Source organism: Lagenorhynchus albirostris, chromosome 19 (assembly GCF_949774975.1).
Source record: "Lagenorhynchus albirostris chromosome 19, mLagAlb1.1, whole genome shotgun sequence".
Lineage (NCBI taxonomy): Eukaryota > Metazoa > Chordata > Mammalia > Artiodactyla > Delphinidae > Lagenorhynchus > Lagenorhynchus albirostris.
Window position 1 is genome coordinate 32,578,394 of NC_083113.1, and position 19,692 is coordinate 32,598,085.

The window sequence follows — 19,692 nt, forward strand, 5'->3', positions numbered from 1 at the left end:
CTTATAAGGGGAGAGTCTGGACCCTGGACCCCTGAGGATGCTCCTGGACCCCCAGCGGCCAGCCGCCAGCACTGGACTCTGCTCAATTTCCATGGGTTAAGTCCAATGTAGCCTTGGATCCTGGTTTCTCAGGCTCAAATAAGGTGACCAATGTGCTCAAAGATAAAAACACAACTGTTTTCTGATGCCTGGAAAGAGGTAAATTTATCTCAGCAATTCTCCGTGTGGCACAAGAGATCCGCTTATAAGGGGAGAGTCGGTGACTTTGGGAGAATCCAGAGAACCTAAGAGCCCATGTTATCCTTCTGAGATCTTCTGAGATCACATGGAAGTGTTTCCATGATTATCCTCTCTCCCCAATAATACACATGGGTGTGCACGTGCACACACACACACCTGGATTGCGGGGCTACAACCCATAACGGAGGGACCCTTACTGGGACTTCCTGCATACTGGTCAGGACTGTTAGCTGCAGTGTCACAATAAAATCAGCACAATCTTGGTGAACTCACAACAAAGAGAAGCGTGGGGTGGGGTGAATTTCAGTGAGCTTGTATGAGTCAGGATTTTCTAATGCAGGAGGAGAAAACTCATCTCGAAGTGACTTGAGAAGAGAAAGGTGTATGTTGTAACAGAATCTTCAGGTAACTAACTGAAAAGTCCAGGAGTTGATGGTTTCAGGCATGTCCGGATCCAGATGCACATATGATATCATCAAGACTCTCTCTCTATCCCTCAGCTTTTTACCTCTCTGCGTTGGCTTCACTCTCAGGCGGATTTGTCCCCTGGGGAGGTTAGACAACAACAGTATTCTAGACTTACATCCTATCTGCTTAGAAACCCTCTTTCCCAATAATTCCAGCAGAAGTTTTGGGTAAACTCTATTGAACTGACATGGGCACATGTCCATCCCTGAAGTTATCCCTGTCTTCAGGGAGATGGTGCACCTCAGGTCACATATAGATGCCTGGAATCGTGGAGTGAGACTGGGGAAGAGGGAGTCCCCCAAAGGAAAATTGGGATGTTTTTTGCCTGGAGGAACAAGAAGAGGAAATGGGGGCAGGGCAGGGCAGGCACAAGCAGCAGTCCTCTCCAGAGCTCCCCTCCCCTGTCCCATACCTGCACCCTGTGCTCATGCCCAGGGGAGCTGGTGCCCTGCCCATTTCCTTTCAGCCCAGCCAGGGTGGCACCAGGAGGGAGGACTTGATACCTTTGACGCACAGCTCACAGGATCAGCTTTGCTCTCAGGAAGCCTTTTCACCCACAGCCTCTGCCTTTGTCTTCACAGAAATTTTCCCTCTTGATTTACATGGAGACCCCAGAGAGGTAAGGACCTTTGGTTTCTTGATTATAGGTTTTAAGTCTTTAAGCTCCAGTTGCATATGAATGAAAGAATTCTCTCTTGTGAAATCATAGTAACTCCTTGCATTTACCCTGCTGAGGCCAGGAGAGGGACAGAGTATTGCCTGGATAGCACAGGGAGGAAGACCAATCATAGCACACAGAACCTGTTCCCCCAACTCCCAGTCCAGTGCTCTCTGTCATCAACCCTGTGTCCCCTGGACCCACCTACCCCCTCATCTTGTTTACATTCCTAAAAATGCCCTGTTATGGGAAGGCTGGACTAGAAACTTCCACTGTGAGGAGTGGAGAGAACTGGACAATGGGGGCTCTTCAGGAGCCGTCACGAGGAGCTCAGATCTCCTGGGAGGCTGCAGGGGTGACTGGCTGTGCAAATTGCACTATTTGCAGGGCTGTGAGGAAAGGAGTCATGAATCTCAGTCCTGAGGACACTACCCTCCTCCCAGCCACGCAGAAAGCTCAAACAGCAGCCTCCCATCTCCTTCCTCCCCTCCCACCTTCCAATGCTTTGCCAGGTTCTGATGCAACATCTTATGTCCTGCCCTCTCTGCTCTCTCCCTGGGGAGAGTAACACTTACCTTAAAAGGTGTAGAGAGGATTAAATGAGATTCATTCAGTCATTCAACAAAGACTTTTCTTTTGAAGTATAGCTGATTTACAATATTGTGTTGGTTTCTGGTGTACAGCAAAGTGATTCAGTTATACATACATATACATATTCTTCTTCATATTCTTTTCCATTATGGATATTGAATATAGCTCCCTCTGCTATACAGTAGGACCTTGTTGTTTATCTAGTTTATATATGGTAGCTTGTATCTGCTAATCCCAAACTCCTAATATATCCCTCCCCCACCCCCTTTTCCCTTTGGTAAACATAAGTTTGTTTCCTATGTCTGTATTTCTGTTTTGTAAATAAGTTTATCTGTGTCATATTTTAGATTCCACATATAAGTGATATCATATAGTATTTGTCTTTCTCTTTCTGACGTCACTTAGTATGATAATCTCTGGGTCCATCCATGTTGCTGCAAATGGCATTATTTCATTCTTTTTAATGGCTGAGTAATATCCCTTTGTATGTTATATATATATATATATATATATATATATATATATACCACATCTTCTTTATCCATTCCTCTGTCAATGGATATTTAGGTTGCTTCCATGCCTTGGCTATTGTAAATAGTGCTGCATGAACATTGAGGTGTATGTATCTTTTCAAATTAGAGTTTTCTCTGGATATATGCCCAGGAGTGGGATTGCTGGATCATATGGCAATACTATTTCTGGTTTTTTAAGGAAATGTTCTCCATAGTAGCTGCACCAATTTACATCCCTACCAACAGTGTAGGAGGGTTCCCTTTTCTCCATACCCTCTCCAGCGCTTGTTATTTGTAGACTTTTTAATGATGGCCATTCTGACCAGTGTGAAGTGGTACCCTACTGTAGTTTTGATTTGCATTTCTTTAATAATTAGCGATGTTGAGCCTCTTTTCATGTGCCTATTGGCCATCTGTATGTCTTCTTTGGAGGAATGTCTATTTGGGTCTTCTGCCCTTTTTTTTTTTTTTGATTGGGTTTTTTTTGTTGTTGTTATTGAGTTGTATGAGCTGTTTGTATATTTTGGAAATTAAGCCCTTGTTGGTCACATCGTTTGCAAATATTTTCTCCCAGTCCATAGGTTGTCTTCTTGTTTTGTTTATGGTTTCCTTTGCAGTACAAAAGCTTATAAGTTTGATTAGGTCCCATTTGTTCATTTTTGCTTTTATTTCTATTGCCTTGGGAGACTGACCTAAGAAATTTTGTTTCACTTTACATCAGAGAATGTTTTACCTATGTTCTTTTTTAGGAGTTTTATTGTGTCATGTCTTATATTTAGGTCTTTAAGCCATTTTGAGTTTATTTTTGTGTATGGGGTGAGAGTGTATTCCAACTTCACTGATTTACATGCAGCTCTCCAGCTTTCCCAGCACCACTTGCTGAAGAGACTGTCTTTTCTCCATTGTATTTTCTTGCCTCCTTTGTCAAAGAGGATCAACTGTAGGTGTATGGGTTTATTTCTGGGCTCTCTATTTTGTTCCATTGATCCATATGTCTGTTTTTGTGCCAATACCTCACTGTTTTGATTAGAGTAGCTTTGTAGTATTGTCTGAAGTCTGGGATGGTTATACTCCAGCTTTTCCAACAAAGATTTGTTCTTTTTCCAACAAAGATTTAATTAGCACTTTACTGTGCCAGGACCTGATTTATAAGCTGGGGATATAGCAGTGGAGGCCATGCAGACACAATCCCCTGCCCCCTTGGAGTGAGGGTGGCAGACAATAGACAAGCAAACAAAATATGTAGTATGTTTGATGATGGTGTGTTTGGTGAAGGGAAATGGGGATAATTTGCCAGTGGTTTGAATTTGCAGAGCAGGGTCAGGGAATAGCTGGATGCAGAGGTGACATTTGAGCCAAGTTCTGGAGGAGGGGAGGAAGCCAGTTGTCAGGAAATTGGAGGAAGAGTGTTCCAGGCAGAGGGAACAGCAAAGGACATGAGACTGGTGTGGACAGCCACACCAGTGTGGCTGGTGTGAGGGGAGAGAACAGGCTTGAGGCTAAAAAAAGAGTGGAAGGTGGGGGTGGTCCTTTAAAGGACTTGGATTTTGATTCCAAGTGAGATAGGAAGTCTTGGGAGGGTTTTGAATAGAGGAGTGACAGGATCTTAGATTTTGCGAAGGGCACTTTGCTGTGTTGAGGACGATGTAGGGAAGGGGCAGGGCAGGCACAGGGAGACCAGCTGGGGAGCCTCTGTGCTGGAATAATCCAGGCCCGGGATCATGGCAGCTTGGACTAAGGCTATAGCAGAGTGGGTGGAGAGAAGAGGTTTGGGCCTGGAGATAGATAGATAGATAGATAGGTAGATAGATAGATATAGATATAGATATATAGAGATATATTTTATGGAAGTATAGTTGATTTACAATATTGTGTTAGTTTCAGGTGTACAGCAAAGTGATTCAGTGATATATATATTCTTTTTCAGATTATTTTCCATTATAGGTAATTACAAGATATTGAATATAGTTCTCTGTGCTATACAGTAAATCCTTGTTGTATATCTATTTTATATGCAGTAATGTGTATCTGTTAATTCCAAACTCCTAATTTTCCCCCACCCTTTCCCCTTTGGTAACCATAAGTTTGTTTTCTATGTCTGTGAGTCTGTTTCTGTTTCGTAAATAAGTTCATTTGTATCATTTTTTAGATTCCACATATAAGCAATATCATATGGTATTTGTCTTTCTCTATGTGACTTACTTCATTTAGTATGAGAACCTCCAGGTCCATGGATGTTGTTGAAGTAATAGCTGATGGGATGTGCTGATGCACAGCGTGTGGGGCGTGAGGAGAAGAGGAGTGAAGCAGGCCCGAGTTTTTTGTTTGTTAGTTTGGTTTGGTTTTGGTTTCAGCCGCACTGCGCGTCTTGTGGGATCTTAGTTCCCCAGCCGGGATCGAACCCTCGCCCTCAGCAGTGAAAGCGTGGAGTCCCAACCACTGGATCGCCAGGGAATTCCCTCCTCTGGGTTTTTTGACCTGAGCAAGGTGATACATGAGGCCCACACAGAGCAGCCACTAGCAGCCCCTCTGGACAGCAGTGTTTACTGTCCCTCTTACTGTTGCTGGTATCAGTCAGTCCCCACTGGACACTGCCCTGGACTCCACCTTGATCAACTTGGACCCTTGTTGTCTCTCTACTGCCCCTCCCCATCCCATGTCCCACGGTCCTGACAGATTTCCCCTTGTAAACACATGCCGCCTCTGTCTTAAAAGACAGACCTTCCTTACAAGACAAATCCCCTCACTCATGGAGTTATTCATTCAAAATACATCTGAGTCCCTACTGTGTGCAGGCACGTGCAGAACACGTGCTCCAACATGTGACCATGTCTCTAGTGCACACCCCCAACATTCCTCCAAGCCCAGGACCCTTGGGGTTTGAGGTTCCTAGGATGAGCACTAAAGTGACACCTTTGTCACTTTGCTTATGCTGTTCCCACTCTTTAGAAAACTGTTCATTCCCCAAAGCCCACTGCCAACGGTAGGCACCTCCTCTGTGTGGCCTTCCTGGGTCCTCCTTCCAGAATGAGTTGCTACTCTTGCTGGCCTCCTGCAGCAGCCCTTCCTGAACTGTGCAGCCTTTGGAAGTGAGCAGTAGTGGCACCCCAGTCCCTTCTCCCCTATCGTCAGCCATAGTGGATTAGGATTCAGGGCCTTGTCCTGCTGCATCAGAATCATGCGACAGAACCTCTCTTGCTGGCAACTAGAGATGGCCTGTCATTCACTGGTCCTTGCAGAGTAGAAGCAGGTCCCGGGAGCCATAGGGTCTCAGAGCCTAGGAATTGTCCACTTCTACCTGCCATCCAGGTAGGGGAATATGCACATGGGGCTGGTGTCCAGTGCAGGATCTGTAACAGCACTGCTAATGAATCATATCTAATGTTATTCAGCCCTTTCCAGGTTCCAGGTACTGTGCTCAGCGTTTTGCATGTGTTCAGTAATTTAATCCCCACAACAACCCATCTTATAGATGAGGAAACGGAGGCACACACAGGTGAAACTACTTTCCCAAGTGACCAGCTAGTAAATGACAAAGCCAGATTTCAAATCCAGTCTGGCTCCAAAAACCCTGCTCCTAATGACCACTGTGACCAAATATGAACTATAACTATACCGGAAACCAGCTTCCCAGGTTGTGACATGTGAGTCAGTTGCTACTAATCTGTGGCCATGTCAATACAGTAGTCCCTCATTATCCTCGAGGAATAAGTTCCAAGACCCCCAGTGGATGCCCAAAACCTCAGAGAGTACCAAACCCTATATATCCTATGTTTCAGTTCCTACGCATACATACCTATGATAAAGTTTAATTCATAAATTAGGTACCCTAAAAGAATATCCAAATGCTAGCATCACTACTCTTGGGCTTTGGAGCCATTATCAAGTAAATAAGGGTCACCTGAACACAAGCCCTGCAATACCATGAGAGTTGATCTGGTAACCAAGAGGGCTACTAAGTGACTAGAGGGCAGGAGACCCTGGCAACCATAATGGACACAACACTGCCCTCTTCCCCAGAGCTTTCCTTTCCTGCCCACCGTGCTTGACGGAGTGCTGCTGCCAAAGATGCCCGAAGAGAATCTGGCTGAAAAGAATTTCCACCCCGTTCCCTACGTCGTGGGAATCAACAAGCAGGAGTGTGGCTGGATTCTGCCGATGGTGAGAAAGTGCAGGCCTCTTAGACTCGCCTCCCCTGCCCGTCACATCACCCCTCCCATCTCTGGTCACAGGATCCCTCCTTCTACGCACACGCACCTCTGGGACCTTCATACACCTTGACGTTTCCGTGGAAACCTTCTCCACGATGGCCCAGCTGTCACCTGGGTGGTGCGGCCCTGGGGACCCACATCCCCACACACTCTCTGCTTGTCCTCCCATCCAAGAATCCTGAAATGTCAGTGCCAGGAGGGCTGGGAGAGATAATCATTGGGCAGATGAGAAACCCAAGGCCTGGAAAGGGGAAGGGGCTTGGGAGTTAAGGAGAGTGAGGCCTGGGACCTTCAGCCTCTTCCCTGGGCTTGGTGCTTTCATAGTTTCCCCATAAATTCCACCCACCCACACCTCACACTCTCATTCATCTAACTGGAAAGATTCAAAGGAGCCTGCTTCCTCCTGAGTTAAAATTGACTTCTAAAAGTTAGGAAGTACTTTCCCTTCTGCCAAAGATAAACAAAGCCGGACACCAGTTGAAGTGGTAACAGATTTGATTCAGATACACCCTTGCTGTAGGGAAAAGATCAGTTGTGAACTGAACCCAAGGCTGGGGGCTCAGGGAGGATTATCTGTGTAACTGGGCCACCTAGATTTGTTGGCTGGCATTTATCTGGAGAAGAAACAAACTTCTTCTCTCTTTATGACAGGAGGCCGTGGTGTAAGTAGAAGCAAGGCTCCTGCTGAAATTAGGCCTTTATCTTTCCACAGGGACTGGAAGAGAGAGCAAGAATTACCCCCTGAATGTTTGCTTTTCATAGAGATGGCTCTCAGGTCCTGAGGAAACAGTTTTGTGTGGTAGATTTACATCTCAAAGGGCAGAGAAAGGATTTATAATAACAAGGTTTTAAAGTAACTGTTCTAAGAATGGGTTCAGGGACCTACCTGCCTATCACCAGGTTTTGGCTAGAGCAAACGGTAAATTTTCCTGGCAGCACAGAGCTTTTTAAGGGGGCCTGGGGTCATCCTGGGGACAGCGCCTTAAGCTGCTTGTGGCTGTGCTAGAGTTTGGTGAAGTCACTTAGTGCAGAGTTTTGATGCAGTTGTTATGTGCAGAGTTCTGCAGTTCTTCAGAATGATTTCAGAGGTTATACCAAAGGACCAAAACCATAATGGCAGAATTTGGGGCTTTCTCTGCTATCTAACACAGGCGGGGTATTTGTGAGGTCTGTGTCATCTGCCCCAGAGCCCTCTACTTCAACACTTGGCTGGCTGAAACCTTCCCTCTCTGCCTTGATGACCAATGTGGAGACTCTAGCCTAAATATACATATATATATATATATGTTCGCATATACACACACACACATATATATATATACATACATACACATACACACAAAGACTGGGGCAGCTTCCCTTAACAATTACTTTATCTTCTTTGTACTCCTTGATGTCTAAATATAAAAGTCCATTTGATTCATTGATTTTGCCCAACTCCTCAAAGACCCATGCCCATCAAGACATGACAAAGTGACCTTCAGCCTGCATTGGTTTGGTGTGTTGGTCACTTCGGTTTTTCTTGCCATTACCGGATGATTCACAATTGCTTAACCTTTGTTTTAACAGTTCATGGGCTACTCATTCTCTGAAGGCAAGCTGGACCAGAAGACGGCCACGTCACTCGTGTGGAAGTCCTACCCCATCCTTGTAAGAGTCTAGGAATCACAGGAACTGGCTGAGCCCTAAAGAGGGGAAGAGGCTTGTCCCCAACTGCAGAGCAACTAATGGCAGAATGAAGACTGGGGCTGGGGGGGTTCTACTCCCATTTTTATGCCTTTCCACCTCACCACCAGGAGTGGGCGGAAGTGGTTGCACAGAACTTGAGAGGTTCGCCATTAATGCAAGCCTTCCTCCCTGGCTGGAGAAGCCATGCTGTTCACTAGGGCTTGGTGGTCACTTTCACTCTTGATCTATTTCAGAACATCCCTGAGGAACTGACTCCAGTGGCCGCTGACAAGTATTTAGGAGGGACGGACGACCCTGCCAGAAGGAAAGACCTGTTCCTGGACTTGACTGCAGATGGGATGTTTGCTGTCCCATCTGTGAATGTGCCCCGTCGCCACAGAGGTGAGTCATGGAAAGTGGACAGGAGAAGGACACTGACCGCACCAGCTTCACACTGTATTCTCTCCTAATGCTCAGCATAGAAAGATATGTGGAGGGACTTCCCTGGTGGCACAGTGGTTAAGAATCCGCCTGCCAATGCAGGGGGCACGGGTTCGAGCCCTGGTCCGGGAAGATCCCACATGCCGTGGAGCAACTAAGTCCGTGTGCCACAACTACTGAGCCTGCACTCGAGAGCCCATGAGCCACAACTACTGAGCCCACGTGCCACGACTACTGAGGCCTGCGTGCCTAAGGCCCGTGCTCCGCAACAGGAGAGGCCACTGCAATGAGAGGCCTGCACACCACAACGCCCCTGCTCGCCGCAGCTAGAGAGAGCCCACGCACAGCAGCAAAGACCCAACGCAGCCAAAAAATAATAAATAAATAAATAAATTTATTTTTTTAAAAAAGACATGTGGAAACTCCAAGGTCCATTCTATATGGCCTGGGGACAGTGGGGGGCACTGTCCTATTTTGGTTTCCACCAGGAGCGACTCCAAGGAAAGGATCCAAATACAAATATTTTATTTGGGGGGTGATCCCAGGAAACACCAGTAGAGGAGTGGAGAAGTGACATGAATGGAGAGGAAGCCAGTCCACCCTGCACTGTCAAGAAAGCATCCACTGTGGACAACTGGAGCTGGGGAGTTCTGAGAAAGACATATCTTAGGGTTATCCCAAGAGAGTGGCAAGAGAGCTGGGGTATTTATCCTCCAACTTTGTCAAGACATTGGTTGAAGGCTGTTCCCAAGGGCAGTTAATTCCCTGGTGCTTTGACCTGTTGCACACGTGGGCAGAGTGGTCTCTGGCTGCCAAAGACCTGAGGCAAAGAGCTACGCATGCAGGAGGTGGAACTCAGGCTGGCGTGTCCGGAAACAGGGGATATGGGGAGGCACCGACAGCCTCTGCCACAGGGCTCCTCACTTGAATTGCGGTGGTCTGTGGGGCTAGAGGGGAAATCTTGGAAGATAGGTCTTGGAAGGTTTCCAAGATCAGAGCTAGTTGCAAACTAGTTTGTTAACCAGTGGAGCTGGGGGTAGAGTGAGGCCAGGAGTAAGACCAGGAGTGTTGTCTGGGACCAAGAAAGCTGAAAGGAGTGAGAAGGGGGAGGTGTAGGGCAGGTGGTCTGGAGAATGTTGATGTCTGCAGCTGGCCTTGTTCCATCCCAGTGTGTGCTGGGTCTATCACAGGACCTTTCAACATATCCCAAGACTGTGTAGGGGGGATGTGAGGTAAAGGATGGATGAGCTCACCCGAACAGGAGGTGTCCCTTTGGGGCGCCTTGTTGAGGTCCTCACCGGACCCTTCCTTTTCTAGGAGCTATCCTTCACCTAGTCTGCAAGTCAGGAAATGGTTCTCTGATCCAGACCACTCTCTCTAACTGTGCTAGAAGGATTTTAGAATTGGGGACTTTAAAAGCATAATAAAAATTAGCTACAGCTCACCTACCATGTCCCCAAAATTCAGGACAGTCATGTACAGGTGCTGGTTACCACTCCCTCCTCCATAGGGTCCTGATGAAACTCTTCAGCCAGGGGCTGCCTGGGGTCAAATCTGTTCTTTCACAAACTTGGCTTTGTCTCTCGATACATGTGGTTTCCTCTTCCTCACTGTCTGTTGACCCAGCCATCCTGGACTTGTGTTTTATCTGAATCTCATGACTGCCTTCAGGATCTTTTTTGCCTGGACTTCCCGGATTTTATCAACATTATTCTTTCCTTTTTAAATTTTTGTACTTGTCTTACTCTTTTTTTTATAGAAGAGAACTTTTCTGAATATAAAATTAACATCTTACAGTTGTAAAATATTTTGAAAATATGGAAACACGTAAAGAAGAAACTAGATATCACTCATAATTCCTCCACCTAGAAGAATGTGCTATAAATTTTTGACATATTTTCTTCTATTAATATTTCCATATCTTACATATAATTTAAATATTAATTTTATCTTATGTTTTTGTTCACAGAATCCTATATTGTAAGCATTTCCTTAATGTCAACAAAAACTCATAAAAAACATCCATTATTTCATGGAATAATGCATTAAAATTTACTTTAGTCTTCCTGTCCTATTGGATATTTAGGCAGGGTGCCCATACTTTGGTGCTACAAAAACATTATGCTCAGCCTCATGTGCATAAATCTTTAACCAAATCTCTGATGATTTTCTTAGAATTGGTTATTAGAGGTTTAATTACTAGCCTGGGCCTGTAGGAGCATTTTAAATTTCTTGATACATATTGTGAAATTGCTTTCCAGTGTATAAGAGTGTGGGTTTCTTTTTTTTTGATTAATTTTTTTATCTTTATTGGAGTATAATTGCTTTACAATGGTGTGTTAGTTTCTGCTGTATAACAAAGTGAATCAGCTATACGTATACATATATCCCCATATCCCCTCCCTCTTGAACCTTCCTCCCACCCTCCCTACCCCACCCCTCTAGGTGGTCACAAAGCATGGAGCTGATCTCCCTGTGCTATGCAGCTGCTTCCCACTAGCTATCTATTTTACATTTGGTAGTGTATATTTGTCAGTGCTACTCTCTCACTTCATCCCAGCTTCCCCTTCCCCACCCCATGTCCTCAAGTCCATTCTCTACGTCTGTGTCTTTATTCCTGCCCTGCCACTAGGTTCATCAGTACTGTTTTTTCTTAGATTCCATATATGTGCATTAGCATACGGTATTTGTTTTTCTCTTTCTGACTTACTTCACTCTGTATGACAGACTCTAGGTCCATCCACCTCACTACAAATAACTCAATTTCGGGTTTTTTTATGGCTGAGTAATATTCCATTGTATATGTGTGCCACATCTTCTTTATCCATTCATCTATCGATGGACATTTAGGTTGCTTCAATGTCCTGGCTATTGTAAATAGTGCTGCAGTGAACATTCTGGTACATGACTCTTTTTGAATTATGGTTTCTCAGGGTATGTGCCCAGTAGTGGAATAGCTGGGTGATATGGTAGTTCTATTTTTAGTCTTTTTTTTTTTTAATACAGCAGGTTCTTATTAGTCATCAATTTTATGCACATCAGTGTATACATGTCAATCCCAATCACCCAATTCATCACACCCCCACCCCCACCCCCTACCCCAGCTTTCCCCCCTTGGTGTCCATACGTTTGTTCTCTACTTCTGTGTCTCAATTTCTGCCCTGCAAACTGGTTCATCTGTACCATTTTTCTAGGTTCCACATATATGCGTTAATATACAATATTTGTTTTTCTCTTTCTGACTTACTTCACTCTGTATGACAGTCTCTAGATCCATCCACGTCTCAACAAATGACCCAATTTCGTTCCTTTTTATGGCTGAGTAATATTCCATTTTATGTATGTACCACATCTTCTTTATCCATTCGTCTGTCGATGGGCATTTAGGTTGCTTCCATGACCTGGCTATTGTAAATAGTGCTGCAGTCAACATTGGGGTGCATGTGTCTTTTTGAATTGTGGTTTTCTCTGGGTATATGCCCAGTAGTGGGATTGCTGGGTCATATGGTAGTTCTGTTTTTAGTTTTTTAAGGAACCTTCATACTGTTCTCCATAGTGGCTGTATCAGTTTACATTCCCACCACAGTGCAGGGGGTTCCCTTTTCTAAGAGTGTGGATTTCTTAATTCTCTCAGTTGAGATACTCAGATTAAAAAATAAAAATAGGGACTTCCCCAGTGGTGCAGTGGTTAAGAATCTGCCTGGTAATGCAGGGGACACAGGTTCGAGCCCTGGTCTGGGAGGATCCCACCTGCTGCAGAGTAACTAAGCTCATGCCCCACAACTACTGAGCCTGTGCTCTAGAGCCTGTGAGCCACAACTCCTGAGCCCACGTGCCACAACTACTGAGGTCCTTGCACCTAGAGCCCATGCTCCACAACAGGAGAAGCCACTGCAATGAGAAGCCTGCGCACCACAACAAAGAGTAGCCCCCACTCGCCACAACTAAAGAAAACCCACACACAGCAACAAAGACACAATGCAGCCAAAAATAAATTAGTTAATTAATTAAAAAAATAATGCTGTAATTTCATAAGCCCCTCCTAACCAAAAAAAAAAAAAAATCACACTTTTAATTTGCGTATTTTTGATTGCTAGCTTTCCTTCCCTCTGCTTTTCTTATTGTTCTTAAATGTTATTATTCAATTCTGTGCCTACTTTATTTTGAAGACTTGTGGTTGCAGGAATTTAATAAATCTCAGAGGTTTAAGGCAGAAGGCTTAAAAAAAAACAAAAAGAAACAAAGAAGGAGAATCTATTTTGGGCAGCATGCTGCCATAATTAAGTTCTCTCATTCACAAAAGGTCTTTCCTCTCTGGCTGGGTTGTGAGTTCCATTCTAAAACTTCTAAGTGGCAGAGCCAAGGATAAAACCCCTCCTTACAGCAATTTCTGCTTGACCTTGAAACAACTGTTTAATAAGTGGATTGTGGGACCACAGAAGGATTGCTTCTTCCAAAAACACCTCTTGCTAAACCACAGTGCAATGATGGGGGGTGAGAGAGGCAATTAAATAGATTATTCTACATCCTCCTGTGGGGATAGCATATATTGTTAAGCTACTTTGTGGGCAAATATTTAATGATATGAAGCAATTATTATAGCCATATGAAATAACATATACAGTAGTATCCTAATTTTATATACATAAGTCGGATAAGTGCTAAAATATTAACAGGTTTCTCTGAGTGGTGGGATTAGATGTGATCATTTTGTTCTTATTCCTTTTTTCTGCATTTTCCAAATGTGATTCTGTCCCCAGGAAGGGAAAAAGTGTGATATTTCCCTGCCAGTCTGACTTGGGGCCTGACCCTTCCCGGGTAGAGTCACTCGCTCTGGGCATAATGATCAATGCAAAGCACAGAGCTCCCCAGGCGGGTGGCCCGTGAGTTAGCCCTGAAGGAGCAAGATGGGCGACGCTGCTGAAGCATCAGCAGAAAAACTGACATCTTCCTGGGGCTTAGAGAGGGGGTGGTGAGCATAGGGGCAGGGGAGAGGAGGAGGGAGGAACTGTACCCTTCCTTGGCCCCTTCTTCCTTCTGCCACTACCTTAACATTCCCTGGGCCAAGCAGGAAGCAAGACCTGTGAGATGACAGAGAAAAAGGAAATTCTGAATTGTGGTTTCCTGAGACACAAGGACTAGACTCTCCCCTTTCTGCATAGGCTTGTATTTAAATATCTGCACTTTCAGGCCAGCAACTTGGATTTACTTCACTCTTCTTGGAATACGTGTGAAAAATACCAGAAATGCTCAAAAATGGGCATAATAGAAGGCACCTGTCAGGCTGCAGGTATTCTCCAAGGGAATGAAGACTAACCTGTTAGCAATGAAATACGGTAGTGTAAAGTGTGTGCATATAGACGTCCTGTGTGTATGAATGCATCAGAAGGGGCTTATGTGAGTTGACCTAGTGCCGCTGTAGTTATTTTGAATGGATCTACCCAAGGTTTCAACATTCATTGATTTATTCAATCAATCTTCACTTATTCATTCAATGAATACCTGGCTCAAATCCTATTCTACCTCCCCCAACTAGGCACCCTTAATCAAATCATGAAATTTTTCCAAAAGTCTTTTTCTCTGTTACGCTGATAACCAGGGGCTTCCTGCAGGGACACACAGGGTCTGGCACACGGTTGGTTCTCACAACGGGCAGCTGCTGTTAATATTGTTGTTCACTCAGGACCAGGCATGCCCCCAATTTCCTGATTGCTCACAGCGCCCCTCCCACCCACCTCTGGAGCCCTTGATACCATCCAGGTGTGCGTCTGCTGAAGTGAACTGTGCATGAATCCATGTCTTCCAGATGTCGGAGCCCCCACTTACATGTATGAGTTCCAGTATCGCCCAAGCTTCTCATCAGCCATGAAACCCAAGCGGTGATGGGGGACCATGGGGATGAGCTCTTCTTGGTCTTCGGGGCTCCATTTGTGAAAGGTGATGGCCCTTTGGTGACTACAGACTTGGAGTTAGGGGATGTGGGTTCAAGTCTTGGTTTGGTGGCCTTGGGCAAGTTCCTCCTTCTCTCCAGGTCTTAGTTTCCTGAATTCACCATAACAGGGTTGAAGGACAAAGGGTCCTAACCTTTCTCTTGCTCTAATGTGCATGGTGGAGAATGTGTATCCTTGCGCCCTCCTCCATGGTCACTCTAAGAATCCAGACCTGGGCATCAGTAAGACAGGAGGTGGGTCACCTGCAGGGCCCTGCTCAGGGCTAGAATGCCACCACTCACTTCGCACTCACAAGAGCATATCAGAAGGTACGTGAGAGTAAGGTTAGAATTGCTCTTAACCTTGAATCAGGACTAATATGTTTCTGTCTATCCAACCATCCATCTATCTATCTAAAAGTCATATCTTTTAATATTTTAATACACTTAAGAGTATAATATTTTAAAGAAAGACTTTTCACAGATGTCTTCAATGTCTTAACCCTCAGCAGTTACCGACAACTTGTGTGTGACACAACCCAGGGCTGTACATGGCAGCGCCTCTGGGCATTTTCTGGTTGGGTGACTCTTTGGGGGCCTTGCAGCTTGGTTATTTTTCAGATTCTATGAAAATGTGTGTGGGTGTAGGAGATTGAAGAAAGACCCAAAGGAGAGTATCCTGGGAGGTGGGGTTACTGTAGCAGAAACCCTGGGGTGTGGCCCTGTGACCCAGCCAGTTTATGGATTGACTACAGCCCTTCACTGAGCCCGACCTAGGTCAGTAACTGTCAAGCTTAAAGTGCACTTGAATTACCCAAGATCTTCTTAAAATGCGGTTTTGACTCAGTAGGTCTGGAGTAAGGGCCCCGTTTCTGAATTTCTAACAAGTTCTCAAGGGCTGCTGCTGCCCCTGAACCACACTTTGAGTAGCAATGGCTTTGTCTCCTCCCCACAGATGGTGCCTCAGAAGAGGAGACCAATCTCAGCAAGATGGTGATGAAATTTTGGGCCAACTTTGCTCGGAACGGGTGAGCTGGTGGCACAGACGGAGCAGGGTTGGGAAGGGGCAGGGCGTGTCTGCTGGGTGGGAGGAGCTTCAACGTGTGCTGGGCAAACTCCCCGCCCTGTGGCCCCTGACGTGAGAGCTCCCTCAGTGGACAGGCTGCCCAGGAGATGGTCAGCGTCCTGTCTCTGGAGGCGTATGAGCCTTTGGCAGAGATGAAGCCAAGGGGTCCCTGACAATCTCTGAGGGTTGTTGGGGCCACACAGTAGCTTTGGGGAATTTCTATGTGATTCTGTTCCCAGGAATCCCAACGGGGAGGGGCTTCCCCCTGGGCCAGTATATGACCAGAAAGAAGGGTACCTTCAGATTGGCGTCACCACCCAGGCAGCCGAGAAGCTGAAAGACAAGGAAGTGGCTTTCTGGAACGAGTTCCTGTCCAAGGAGGCAGCAAAGAAGCCACCCCAGTTAAAACATGCTGAGCTGTGAACGGGAGGCTCAGCTGGCCTTGGGGGCTTGTGGGACCCCAGACAGGGGTATTCTATAGAAGGTGTTTGTGGGCCTAAGAGGCATCTTATTGTGGAGGCTGGGGAATTATCTGATGGGAGTAGCAGAGGTCAGGGAGGGGGAATTTCTGTTTCTGTGGCCTCAATTTTGGAAATAAATGTTCTTTTGGAGACCAAGTCAGTGTCTTTGTCTTGGACTGGAATTAAGTCATCCTCATTAGCGAGAGAAGGATGAGAGAGGGCACCACTGGCAGGAAGGTGACTCGGGCAGCTCTGGCTTGGCCTCTGGACAGGAAGAGTCCAGTAGGCTGGGCCCTGGGAGGGGCTGAGGGGGACACTGCATCTGCTCCATGTCTCTGGGCCGTCAACAACTCCAGTAAGTGGATGTGAGGGAACCAGAGGGCAGTGTCCCTCTCCTCCATGTGGAGCCGCCTGTAGACATGGAGGGGGCACAGACCGAGGATGTACCTGGAGTGGGAAGGAGGGGGACTTGCCATGGTGACACTGTGGCACTGTTGTGTGGCCCTTACTGACCCTCCCACAGGTCTACAATTCTTTCTTCAACTTACACAGTATCCTCCCAGGCCCCTCCCTGAGGCCGTCTCTTCCAGCAATTCCTCTGAACGCTTTCTGCAGCCTGGACCACATCAGGTCCAAGCAGTGACCACCTTGAAGTGAGTCCCTGAAGTGTCACGTGAAAACTGACTCTTTCAGAATCCCTGGGGTGACTTCTGGCTCCTGGGATATAGAAAGCTCTAAGGAATGCCACTCCCACCTTAACAGAAAGAAAAAAGTGGATTATCCTCAAAATCATGACTTTCTCTGACTCATTCAAAGAGGTTGCAAGGCAAACAATTACCCTGAAATCTCGGGGAAGACAGGCATTTTGAAGGAGAGATGGGAAGTGAACACTGGCTTACCGTCTGGAGACAGATGGAAGATGGAGTCACCATATGTGTGAGTACAATTACTCTTAAAATTCGAATCGAGGGCTAAAGGCCAAACATAGGTGAGTATGAGAGTATGAAATCGTCAGGAGCCACGGACCCACAGGAGAGTACAGGGCCTCATTACAGGCCCTTCTCCATGGACCTCTATCAGGGACCTGTGAGAAATATTGGGAACAGGTAGTAAGACCAGAGGATGCAGGCTTGAAGCCCTGCCCAGACACTTCTCCCCCTAAGAAACAAAATCCCTTAACCACTGGGAAAAGGCAGCAAACCCATTCCCCTTTGGGCCCTGGGGAAGACCTATTGAAGCTGAGGGAAAGGAAAATTTAAAAACCCTCTACTACTGGGAAAGGGACAGGAAACTAACCTGGGTCCCAATCATTAAAGGTCTTTTACTGCAGGGGAGGGGAGAATCACTGAGAAAACCCCGTGTCCATGACCAAGGGACTGCCTAAGATTGCGGCTGGACCAGGACACAAGAACCCGCCCCTGGATTCCACCACCAAGTTATCAAGCAGTAAGTACTGAGCAGCAGAAATCCACCACTGGGGGAGGAAGAACGTGTGGAGAGAGACTCCCTGAGGGGCAGGAGCACAGGGCAGGCCCAAAACTGAGGGCAAAACAGGAACACTGAGTGAAACCTTTCAGCAAGCCCTCCCCCTCAGCACAAGGTAGTACAAAAAGGATTTGAAGCAGGTGGTGCACTTAAGAGAACCATAGCAGAACCCAAGCTCTGCTCAACTCCTGACTAAATTGCCTCAAGTCCCCCAACACACAGTCACATGCACACACACACACACACGCACGCACAAGCCCCAGTCTAGTAGAAGAGGCATGTCCATCCCCAGTCATAAACACTATTTACTTCAGTTTCTTCCCCCCTGCACAGGGTGTTAAGCATTTCATCTAAAATTATAAACACACACAAAAAAAGGAGAGAGGAAAAAACACACTGAAAGGGCAAAGCAGTCAGTAGTACCAGATTCAGAGATAACCCAGGTGTTAGAACTACAAAAGTAGGAATCTAAATAACTCTACGAAAAACTTACAAGAGCAGATGGGTAATTTCTGGAGAGAGAGAGAAGCTCTAAGAAAGAAGCAAATGGAAATATTAGAAATTAAAAAGAATAGTAAGATATGAAGAATACCTCCAACGGGAACAGATTTTTGGTTGCCAAGGGGGAGGGGCAGTGGGGGAGGGATGGATTGGGAGTTTGGGATTAACAGATGCAAACTATTATATATAGGATGGATAAACAACAAGGTCCTACTGTATAGCACAGGGAACTATATTCAATATACTGTGACAAACCATAATGGAAAGGAATATGAAAAAGAATATATATATATATAACTGAGTCATTTTGCTGTACAGCAGAAATTAACACAACATTGTAAATCAACTATACTTTAATAAAAATTTTTTAAAATAAATAAATAAAAATAGGACTGTCCAAAAAAAAAAAGAATAACTCCAATGGGTTCCTCAGTAGATTTGAGGCAGTTGAGGAGAGAATGAGTGAACTTTAAGAGAGGGCCATATAAATTACCCAAGTTAAATAAGAAGAAAAAGTAGTGGAGAAAAGAGAACAACAGTACAGAGGATCCAAGAGATGTGTGACAATATCTCATGTCCAATATATGTGTACCTGGAATCCCAGAAGGAGAAGAGAGAAAAAAAATGGATAGGAAAGATATTTGAAAAAAAGATAGCTGAGAATTTTCCAAAATAGTGAAAGACAAAGATCCAAGGAGATCAGACAGTCAGGCAGCGATGGGATCTATTTTCCAGTGTCCTCACACAATTCAGTGCTGCAGCATCACTGAGTGATTCCTCCCTGGACAGGGGGCCAGGCTACAGAAAAGTAGAGACCCAGGGAGCCCAGTCTCACTTCATCAGAAGCAGGACTTTGTTATGTAATCCAGGGTGTCTCAAGCTCAGTACTGACATTTCGGGTCAGAAGATTCTTCGTTGTGGGAGCCGTCCTGTGCATTGCAGGGTGTTTAGCAGCGTCCCTGGCCTCCACCTACCCTATGCCAGTAGCACTCCCCTAGAGTGACAACCAAAAATATTTTCAGATATTGCCAAACGTCCCCTGGGGCGCAAAATAATCCCCATTTGAGAACTGGTTCATTTATCTAGTAAGTCCCCGGGGGAAGGGGTTGGGGGGCAGGGGATCGTAGGTACATTGAAAGCTGGATACGTTTTTTTAAAATCAGCAACATAATTTAGCTATGGTTACCCAGAATTCCAAGTACTCCCCCTCGCAATGCCATAGATCTCAGCTCTTTGGTTCATATCTGCAAGTCTGAGGACTACAGTTTAAAAAGGGATTGACTTTTAATGGATGTCTGCTGCCACCTAGTGGTAATTTAGTTCATTGCACTCTGCGGGAAATCCCAATTTAGTCTTACTGGTCAACCAACCAGCGCATCAAAAAGTTAAGACAATCAGATTTGCTTTGCTCAGATCTTAGAAAGTAGTTCTAAGTTCACAGATGACAGGCCCTTGGGAAAA

General features: G+C 45.6%; 1 protein-coding gene across 1 annotated transcript in view; it reads left to right on the top strand.

Annotated features, from left to right (window-relative positions):
* The window catches only part of LOC132509155 (liver carboxylesterase-like), a 38,755-nt gene extending 22,360 nt beyond the window's left edge, over positions 1–16,395 (top strand). The window contains 8 exon segments of the mRNA XM_060129797.1: positions 1,290–1,327; positions 6,490–6,630; positions 8,250–8,330; positions 8,603–8,750; positions 14,596–14,664; positions 14,667–14,726; positions 15,674–15,746; positions 16,024–16,395. Coding sequence (XP_059985780.1) covers positions 1,290–1,327; positions 6,490–6,630; positions 8,250–8,330; positions 8,603–8,750; positions 14,596–14,664; positions 14,667–14,726; positions 15,674–15,746; positions 16,024–16,207 — 794 coding nt within the window. The 3' untranslated portion in view covers positions 16,208–16,395.
* Positions 16,396–19,692: the final 3,297 nt, after the last annotated feature.